The sequence below is a fragment of the Tachysurus vachellii genome, chromosome 6 (assembly GCF_030014155.1).
Source record: "Tachysurus vachellii isolate PV-2020 chromosome 6, HZAU_Pvac_v1, whole genome shotgun sequence".
Taxonomy (NCBI): Eukaryota; Metazoa; Chordata; class Actinopteri; order Siluriformes; family Bagridae; genus Tachysurus; species Tachysurus vachellii.
In genome coordinates this window covers 11,064,929-11,075,800 of record NC_083465.1, presented here as the reverse complement: position 1 = coordinate 11,075,800, position 10,872 = coordinate 11,064,929, and the positions used below count along the sequence as shown (strand labels likewise).

General features: G+C 41.9%; 1 protein-coding gene across 3 annotated transcripts in view; it reads left to right on the top strand.

Annotated features, from left to right (window-relative positions):
* The window catches only part of akt3a (v-akt murine thymoma viral oncogene homolog 3a), an 82,386-nt gene that overhangs the window by 68,996 nt on the left and 2,518 nt on the right, over nucleotides 1–10,872 (top strand). For all 3 annotated transcript variants that reach the window (XM_060872159.1, XM_060872160.1, XM_060872161.1), the window contains 5 exons: nucleotides 22–144; nucleotides 560–688; nucleotides 7,524–7,738; nucleotides 8,572–8,659; nucleotides 9,022–9,124. In XM_060872159.1, the coding sequence (XP_060728142.1) occupies nucleotides 22–144; nucleotides 560–688; nucleotides 7,524–7,738; nucleotides 8,572–8,659; nucleotides 9,022–9,124 (658 nt within the window). The remainder of the gene's footprint in view (nucleotides 1–21; nucleotides 145–559; nucleotides 689–7,523; nucleotides 7,739–8,571; nucleotides 8,660–9,021; nucleotides 9,125–10,872) is intronic.

The following is a 10,872-nucleotide window of genomic DNA, read 5'->3' as shown; positions in this document are numbered from 1 at the left end:
TCCCTGCTGTTTATCTTGCAGCTGTTTTTCCATTTGTCGAGAGAACGGGTGTTCTCAGAGGACCGCACGCGCTTCTACGGCGGCGAGATTGTCTCTGCCCTCGACTACCTGCACTCCACCAAGATAGTGTACCGGGATCTCAAGGTAAACAAAAATGAATTAATAAATAAAAAATGAGGGAGGGAGGCAATCACACATTTTGGAACGCCTGTTGAGTTCCTGTGCACTGCTTTTATTTTGGCGTGTGGCACGGGACATGGAAAATGTAATTAAAAGCTGTAGAGTTTGAAGCTGTTTTTTTTTTTTTTTTTTGGAGAGGGTTGATATCAAGCTCTGGCACCTGCCAAGAAACAAAAAAAAAGAGTAAATAGCTGGAAGGATCTTTTCCCTGCCATGCTGTATGAAAAGTAGATGGAGTAAATGGTTTCCTACAAAACATCAGCATGTTCTATGATCTGTTTAAACAAGTCAGTGTGTTTAAGCTTAACAAACAGTACATCCCATAATAGTGTGAAAAAGGAAATAAGTACTCACAACTTTTTTTTTTTTTCTTTCTTAGTTGGAGAATCTCATGCTTGACAAAGATGGCCACATTAAGATCACAGACTTCGGTCTGTGTAAAGAAGGAATCACTGATGCTGCTACTATGAAGACGTTCTGCGGTACACCAGAGTACCTGGCACCTGAGGTAAGAAGCTCACACTGCTGAAGAGCTCATTACGACAGGCACACCATAGCTGATATCACTTCATGCAGTAAGGTAACAGGGAGTTAATGAATTTGTAAGAATGGTCTTTCTTCACTCCAGCACCAGGTAACTTTGGCATGCCCACAGTGTGCTGTTGAGTCTCTGTAATGATGTTCAATTGTAATCTCTCCAGAATAAACTGAGTGGCATGACACCGTTTACTAATAATTCATGAAATCACAGCAGCAATCATTTCTTAACAGCCTGTATCTGTTTTTAAAGCTCTCATTGTTCTCTGCTTTCACTCGTCAAATATCCTTGAGGTCACACTGGTTCCAAGATCCTGATTTAAACTCCCCTAGATTCTGCAACCTCACACTACTTGAGGTCAGGTCTTTAATGACCTGTGTATGGCCCTTAAAATGATCATCATGAATCATTGGCGCTTGCCTATTCTAGGATGCAGCTAGTCTGGTCTGTTGTATTCCACTCTTGTATGCAGCTAGAGATCATGCATGAGTACCTATTGTAGTGTTTGACCAGCTGTTGCAAGTTTCCTATGCGATCGCAGTGTTTCTACATGCTTGTAAAACAAGGGACACACACGGATTTGGCCCTGTGCCTTCTAGGTTGTCATCCTGGAGAGTTGGTGTTGTTCTGCTTGCATAATTTTGGGTAACATGCTATCTCTCAGCTTTAATGTGAAAGTAATGTTCATCCAGGTGCTCAAGCTACTAATATGATAAGGTGCTGGTGGTGCTGGTGCTGGTGGTAGCTGCTGGTGTTGGAAGCTGGTGGTAATGGTAGTGTTTTGTGCTGGTAGTGTTGGTGGTAGCTGGTGGTGATGGTATTGTTGGTGCTGGTAGTGTTGGAGGTAGCTGGTGGTGATGGTATTGTTGGTGATGGTAGTGTTGGTGGTATCTGGTGGTGATGGTATTGTTGGTGATGGTAGTGTTGGTGGTATCTGGTGGTGATGGTATTGTTGGTATTGGTGCTGGTGGTGTTGGTAGTAGCTGATGGTGGTGGTGATGGTGGTAGCTGGTGGTGATGGTAGTGTTGGTGCTGGTGGTGATGGTAGTGTTGGTGCTGGTGGTGATGGTAGTGTTGGTGCTGGTGGTGATGGTAGTGTTGGTGCTGGTGGTGTTGGTGGTAGCTGATGGTGGTGGTGATGGTGGAAGCTGGTGTTGTTTTTCTAGCTGGTGGTAATGGTAGTGTTGGTGCTGTTGATGGTGGTGTTGGTAGTAGCTGGTGGTGTTGGTAGCTGGTGGCGATGGTGTGTTGGTGCTGGTGGTAGTGTTGATGATAGCTGATGGTGGTGGTGATGGTGGAAGCTGATGGTGTTGGTAGCTGGTGGTGATGGTAGTGTTGGTTCTGGTGGTGTTGGTGGTAGTTAGTGGTGGTAGTGATGGTGGAAGCCGGTGGTGTTGGTGGTGGTCTTGGTAGTGCTGGTGCTTTTTGATGTGACTAAATGATTTGCAACAGAGCTGGAAAGCTGAATTTTTCTCTTGCTTTTGGAAACAGCATCAGATCTGTTCTTCTGTAAGACTGGCTAAATTATAGCTGGTGCTGGTATATAACTGGTAAGGAATTAAAAAAAAAACATTTTCCCCAGATCTCTGTGTGCAAGATTAGAAGACAGAGTTAAAAAACTTTTCTGCACTGGAAGCATAGTGGCATCAGTCGCACACAATCTCCACTGTTTAGTGTTGAACTAATGTAATGTGGCAATGTAAACATCATGGTAAAGTATTGCAGCTTCGGCTGTTTGCTTTCACGGTGAAATACGGAGGTGTGCAATTTGACAACAATGACGCTACGCTTTCACAACAAATCCTCTCATTCCTGACAGCGTTGTGAGTCAGTGTACGTATGTGGTCCACGCCTGTCCGTTCACACCTCAAGAGTCTCTCTCACACACACACACACACACACACACACACACACACACACACACACACACACACACACGCGCACGCACGCCCAAGAGCCATATGGACTCTAGTTGTACTGTTCCCAAATTATTCACAATGCTGAATTATGGTCAGTCATTAGTCTTTATTTACACCTAGTTGCAGTTAATGGAAGGCATTTTCTTTTCTCCTACATGCACACACTGAGCTATGAGTGCGTCTCTGAAACAATCCTATAAATCCAGAATTCTTCCTCGGTTCAGTTCTCATGTCGTGCGCTGCAGCAGCAAATCTGAACTGTTGCTTGTCTGCCATGGAGCAAGACTCCGAGCTCACAACTCGTCCTCTTCACCCAGGCATGCTCTGCTTTGCCCAGAGTGCAGCGGCTAAATCCATATTAATGAAGAGGAGAGGGAGAGTGGGCTCGGGCCGGAGGCGGGAGTGGGTGAGGAAGGGGGTGAAGTATAGATTCTGCTCGTGGAAAGAAAAAAAAAAGTACAGAAGACAATTTGGCGCAGCATTTTGTTTTGCTCAGCCTGGCCACTGTGCCAGGAGATGATTTGAGTGTTGGTTATTTTTCACAAGAGTATGTGATTGCACAAAAAAGTAGATGCTAAACAGAGGCAGATGGTGGCAGATGGGGGAGGTTGGAAGAAGGTGGCTGGGAAACCTGGAAATCTATACTGCCGTACTGGTGTAAAAATAACAGAGCACAGCCTGAGCCAGTGAGCCAAGTTCCAGAGATGCAAAGTAGAGGGGGATTAAAGAGAGAAGAGAAAGAAAGAGAGAGATTGGAGGATGGGTGGAAGATGATGATTTCTTTCCTTTTTCGTGATATGGCCAAGAAAATGGAATAGTTTGACCAAGTAAAACACTATGGCTATCAGCAAATCCTTCTTTTCTGTAAATGTAAATAAGTCACATTAGCTTAATCTGTAATTATACAATATTAACGACAGCTGATCGTAACGAAGCCGGTGCCAGTCTACTGTATGATAATGACATGAATTATTTCCAGAGTACATCAGCATGAAACACATGTATGAGTGAGTGGTTTGCTAATTAATTTAAGCTGCATTTGTAGCTGAGTGTATCTGAGTGTATGAATAAAGCCTGAAGTATAATGATATTCATATACTAATACAGGTAGATCCTCTGGTCCTTTTCTAATCCCCTGTGTGTGGATATAATCGTACGTGTGTGTTTGAGAGAGAGAGAGTGAGAGAGAGAGAGAGATCATCTACGTTCCCCAGCCAAGATGGGCTAAGCTGATGGAGGCTGCTTGTTCCACTGCCCTGCTGGTGGAGCGGCAGGCTCTCTGTGCCACTCACTCCGCTGCCAGCCTTGCCCATGGGCGAGTGGTGGGAGCAGCAGCAGTGCCACATGGCAGTGGGAGCAGGGGCCTGTTCTGGAACAGGGGGACCCCAACCGGCCCCGTGTGTGTTAATCGCATCCCTGCCTGCAGCCGAGCTGCTCAAACCCGCTCGCAGGACAAACAGCCTGCTCTCTCTCTGTCTCTCTCTCTCATACACACACACACACACACACACACACACACACACACACACACACACACACACACGGAATAGCCTTCATAGACTTTACTTGGTTCTTAAGGTGATGTGCAGTCTGTTTATTAGTAGTATTTAATTCATCTACACGGGTGGCCCCACCCATTTATTTATTTATTTATTTATTTATTAACTAGGTATTAGAAAGTTTGCCTCTTCACCTGAATTGAACACGTTTAATCCACACAATGAAAATGCCATGAGTTTTGTTGGTAAAAATCCAGGACTGAGGCGCTCTAATAAGGATGCCAATGAGTAGCTGCATGCTTCTGTACAGGTTGAAATGATAAGCCTGATATGTAAATAGCTGTATAGAATTATATGCATCAATAAATGTGTTGCTGAGTTTAGTGATGTACTTTTTAAAGTATTTTTTTTTAAACGCAGTTCTGTCACACATGCACAGATACAAGTGCACCGTGTTAAGAACAGTAATGTGGAGTGAGATCATTACGCACAGACTCCTGCATGTTCACATGTGTGGTTACATCACTCTGTGCTGGACAGAACACTGTGTACTTCATGGCTAGGATAACTCCAGAATTTGGCACCGGCTTTATACAATCTGTGCCGTTATGGTAATTTCTATTTTTAATTATTTTTTTTTCATTTTGCAAGTTAAAGGTTTGACATGTATTAAACCGAGCAGCATTTTTGCATTGACAGCATCAACTGTAGAAACCAGATGGAGGCTACATGTACAAATGCTGTGATGATTTGTATGAATACAGTTATGCTGTTTTGTTAACTAATAAACCATGGTGCTAGAGTCTGGTAGTTTAGAATTGTGTACATATCTGCTGGATTTTGTACCTTTATTGTGGCAGAAGCGATTCAAAAATTGAGAAGAGAAAGCAGGTAAAATGTCGGTTTTTGAAGGCGTCTTGTTTGAATGTTAAAGGCTGTTCCTCTGCACGTGAGCTCATCATCCTTTGCTTAATCAGGCAGCCAGCGCTGGGCCTCAGTGCGAACTCGCACAGCTCTACCTGCTCTTAAAGATCAGAGAGGAGACATCGTTATCACTCGACTCCCAGCATATGCTTAACTGGCTCACGGCCAGCCAGCCTTGTCATTAGTCAGACATATTAATCAGGAAGCTCCCTCTGAAGAGCTGCCTCTCACTAGTACTCCTTCAGCTCCTGCTGCCCCTCTCCCTCCTCTTCCCCACCGAGGTGTGTGTGTGTGTGTGTCAGGTGCATTAGCGAGGAAGTGACTAGCACAAAGCTTTGAGCACGTGATGGTGTAGAAGTTGAAGCCTCTGTGTCCAGGTTCCCAGCAGTCTCTTGGTTCAGGTAAAGTGACCTCTGTTCCATGCAGCTCACACACCAGAGCCTCTGGCAAAATGTTTACTTATTTAATGACTTTAGCCAACGAGTGGGAGCTGGAGCAGTAGGAAGTCAGCTCGTTCACGCAGACACTTTGTGTGTTCAGTGTGAATCTCAGAACTCTTGCCACTCTACAGACATTATGAGTAATTATTGAGTTGTGTGCACTGAATACTTTTTGTTCTGACTGCCAAATGATCGCACTTAGAGAAATCTTGATTATGTTTTTTTTTTTTTTTTAAAAAACAACCCAGCAGGCTTTTTTTTTCAGTGCCACTTAATTAATTACGCATTGGTATAAGGTAACAACTGAGGAAGTGCACAGTTACAGAAAGAGCAGAGCTTAAAAATGCACGTTTCTTACTCAGGAAACTGCCTCTGAAGAGCTGCCTTTTAATAATTCCTTACATTTATTTAAAGATTTATTTTGCTTTATCTTATTACATCATGCTACTATTCTTTCTTTCTTGTGTGTGTATTAAGTGCCTTGTCTTTTATGTACGCAAATGGAACGCACTATTTTCCCCTTGGGATCAATAAAGTGCTATCTTATCTAATATATAATACACATCTATACAAAATGTAGTTGTAGATACACGAGTATATCTTGACAGATTGATGTGAGTGGGCTATAATAATTCGTGTTGGAAAATCCTCCAACCTCAGGTGGATGAATACAGTTGTGTAATTTGAAGGTGCCTCCATACTTACCATAGAGAAAAGGGTTGTTTTTTTGTAACCTACACTGGATCTGTGTAATGCAGTGACAGTCAGAAATTGCAGATACTGACATGATTATTGCTGCTACACTACCAATAGTGTTGCAGTGCACTAGTGTTGTCTCACTCTGTCTTTATATAGTCTCACATACAGTTATGTGTTGCACCAGGATCTTCCGATGTATATGAATGAATTGGGGCATGAAAGCCTTTATTTTGTCTCACATACATTACAGCACAGTGAAATTCTTTGCTTTGTTTATCGCAGCTTTGGAGGTTGGGGTCAGAGTGCAGGGACAGCTATGAAACAGTGCCACTGGAGCAGGGAGGGTTAAGGGCCTTGCTCTAGGGCCCAACAGTGGCAGCTTGGCAGTGCTGGGGCTTGAAAACTGATCCTCCAGTCAACAACTCAAGAGCCTTAACCGCTTGAGCCACCACTGACCCCAGTGTACATATGTGTACAATACTCACTTGACACAAAAGAAAAAAGTTCAAGAAACGAACTTTTCATACCGCGTTGCTGTGATCCGACTCTTTAGGGACGGATAAATTCTAAATGTAATATTAATTCCAGCACCAGACAATGTAAAAGTTCCAGTGGGTTGCCATGTTTTTGTTGCCTGGAAACCCAGCTGACTAAGTGATAAGTAATATAATGTGAAAGCATCCTGCAGAACAGTTCATAAATTAAGATTAGCCAATATAAAAGTCTCCATAAATCCCTATGGAAGGGACGGTTGTGTGTAGCCAGTCATGACATGCTTTCTAATGTAGCACGTTGTGTTTGTCAGTCATTAGTCAGTGAGTCTGGTGGTGAGACGGTGTTACCTTCATTGTTGTAAGTAGGTAATAAAGAGCGTTACTGAGTATGACTGCTTAATATTAAACTTTTTTTTTTCTTCACTCAGTTTCTTCAGTGTTTCCCCTTGGAGACCGTTCTCTGTATTTATTTGAGAGTCATCCATGTCATTCACGATCGCTAATTAATCCGCTTAGTAAAAATAGTTCTACCCACAGCCATACTGCCACTCGGCCAACATGCCTGTTTGCTGAATGTCAACAGGAAGTCTTTTTTTCTCGGGTTGGAAGAGAAAAAATATATTGATCAGCAGCTTACTGAACCTTACCACTGTTTGTTTCATTATAGTTTAGGTATAATTTAGAGACATTTTTTATAAAGTGGTTATTTTACAACACTCTGTTACTTGGTATGCAATATACTGTCTGTGTGTGTCTCAGTTTGTTTTTGTGTGTGTGTATGTGTGTGTGTGTGTGTGTGTGTGTGTGTGTGTGTGTGTCCATCCCCTCAGGTGCTGGAGGATAACGATTATGGCCGGGCAGTAGACTGGTGGGGTTTGGGTGTGGTGATGTATGAGATGATGTGTGGCAGGTTACCCTTCTACAATCAGGACCATGAGAAGCTTTTCGAGCTCATCCTTATGGAAGACATCAAGTTCCCCCGGACGCTGTCGGCCGACGCCAAGTCTCTGCTGTCAGGCCTGCTCATCAAAGACCCGAACAAGAGGTAGTGACTCAGTAAACATCTACACATTTACATCATTATCATTACACTGCCAGAGAAACTGGATACATTAAAGTTACAAGGTGGAATGTTTATTTAAATAAAAAAGAAAAATCGACATACATTTATATATACAGTATAGAAACAATAAGTTGTATGCACATTTTTATTCTGATTGAATGGGTTCATAAAAACAAACACACACACAAACACACACAGGTGCTTTCTAAACACAGAAAGTCTCTGTGTCACGTGACGTGCCAGCCTGTTGTGCTTCCTTCATGCATGTAGTGGACTGTGAAGCTAGAAGCTGAATATGAACAGATTTCTGGCTGAGGCTGTGTGGGGAAGGTGCGATGTTCAGTGTATACACACGAGTACCAAGTAACTTAAGGAACTTTCTATTTCTGTTTATTACACATCGATCTTATTCACATAGTTAAGTGGTAGATGTGCTGTTTAAGTTTGGATGCACTGATATGTGAAAGATTCTTTTGACAGAAAAGTAATATTCATTGTATAGAGGACTCGAGTAGTGCTGTTCAAATATATTCAATGTATATAATAACTGCTGTATATAATAACCACAGGATTTTATCTTGAAAGAAAGTAAATATTTGTTATATTTTAAACGTCCTGATAAAATCCAGTTGAAATATCAGAGCAATTCTGTTTAAACTAAGGTGGTGATTGTGTAGAGCAGTGACTTCTACTGTTCACAACACAGCTTTGCATTTCTATTAGAATCTCACACACACACACACACACACACACACACACACACACACACACGTGTTGTGCTTTACACATTCATGATCCACCCGTTTGATCCACAGACTTGGCGGCGGTCCAGACGATGCTAAAGAAATAATGCGACACAGTTTCTTCGCTGCAGTTGACTGGCAAGATGTTTATGATAAAAAGGTAAACTTAGCTGCTGCTTCTGTCTTAGATCGTATTTAGAAACCTTAAGAGCATTAACGATATTTATATTCTCCTCATCCTGTATAGAAAGCATTAATGTGATTAGCGTTAACTACAAGGACTGATTGATGGATAGTTAATAGTGCTACATTAGTCAGAGACGTTCGTTGTTTGCTCAGAGACTGAAATCTCCCCCTGAAGGCAGAGAGAATACAATGGTGTAAAACTCTGAGGTGTAAGATTGAGCCCTGCAGCTCCCACACAACACGCAGTGTTACACCTGCACAAACAGGTGCTCTGTGTTGTGTATGTGCGTGTTTTCCTTTCATCACTCCGGCTTTTTCTCACACTTCCTTCCTCAGCTGATACCTCCCTTCAAGCCTCAGGTGTCGTCAGAGACGGATACCAGATATTTTGACGAGGAGTTCACGGCACAGACGATTACAATAACTCCCCCTGAAAAATGTAAGTGTGTCGTTTGTGTTGTCATCAGTCTGTCTGTTCACATAAACACACAACACAACAGCAAGGTTTGTTTTTTTTTTGCCTACACTGAATGTACTGACCTTGATGACTTCTTATGTGCAGCAAAGTCCAAAAGTCCGAATCCACACTGAGCGCTTTTTCATTTGAAAACGTTTACTGTCCAGTGTCACCAAATGAGGATGAGTCTGGTTCCTCTCAAGGCCTCTTCCTCATATCATCTCAGGGGGGGGTTTCTTTGCCACAGTCTCCTCAGTCTTGCTCATTAGGGATAAATATTAGACATAAATAGCGATTTTATTTAAAACTAACATTATTATTCTGTCTCTATACTTCTGTAAAGCTGTTTGAGACGATGTCAGTTGTTAATAGCTCTATACAAATAAATAGAATTGAATAGAACTTCTCAACTTGTGGAGTTCATGCCAGCTAAATATGCAATATACTGCACTGCACAAGCAACAAATACGAGTGAAAAACAACAGGGAAAAGGTTTTTAGCTTGAAAACAATACAGAAAAACAAAAAATACTGTTGTAAAAGTATGCACACCCCAAATTTAACACTGACTTAACACATCTTCCTTTGGCAATTTGGTCCCTTTAGTCCTTACAAACCTTCTCCAGAGCTGTTCATTTAGTTGTTGTTCTCTACACAACCCTCTTTGGTTCATTCCACAGGTTTTTTGTTGGGGTTTAGGTCTGAGATCTGGGACTGGGCCTTTTAACAGTTTTACTTTTCTGAACCTACACTAACTAACTGATGCTTCACATAACCCTTGCCTTAACAACTAAGCCATCGTGTGAACAGCGAGCGGACAGCGTGAGCTCTTCTCTGATTGGATGATGTAATGGAGAAGAAGCATCCCAGACAGTTTAACAGCCCGTGTCTGATTTATTGTGTGTCACTTTCACTATGGCATGACACAGATAGACTGACTTTTACCAACACATTTCTCACATTTCTAAAACTGACTCCTTGTTTGACCAAAATGATATTTGAAGAAATCCCAGAGAAGAATAGAAAGTAAATAAAAAACATCTCCACATTGTTTGTGTGAAATATCTTAAAGCAGCATTCAGTGATCGATGGATGGACGGATAAAAAAATGGATGGATGGATGGATGGATGGATAAAAAGATGGATGGATGAATAAAAAGATAGATGGGTGGATGGATAAAAAGATAGATATATGGATGGATGGATGGATGGATGGATGGATAAAAAGATAGATGGAAAATTGAATGCACAGAGGAACAAGAAGACGCTGTCACGCAGGACAGGACAGTACGCTCTAAACCTAGTGGGTTTTTTTCCCCCTAATATATTTATTTATTTCTTGTATACATATTGCCTTATTTTCTGCATGCTTATGTAACACTAATGTTTTAACTTTTCATGATGACACTTACTGACCTTTACAAGTATTAACAACACCGAAAATAGAAAGTATGCAAAGTTTCTAAAAAAAAAAATCAATACAGGATTTTAAAACGTCTCGAGTTTTCTCTCCCACATTGTATATTTTTGTCATTCGATCACTAAAAGATTTCCATGAAACAGTTAAAGAAGTGACTTGAGAAAGGTTCAGCGCCCGGCACTGACGCTTTGGATCGAGTTCTCTGCCAATGAGACTCTCAGCTGCTTCCCTGCCAATGAGACTCAGGCTGTTTACCTGTTTTCTGCCACGTTTATGTTCAAACAATCCCTTATAAATATGTGGCTGTCACT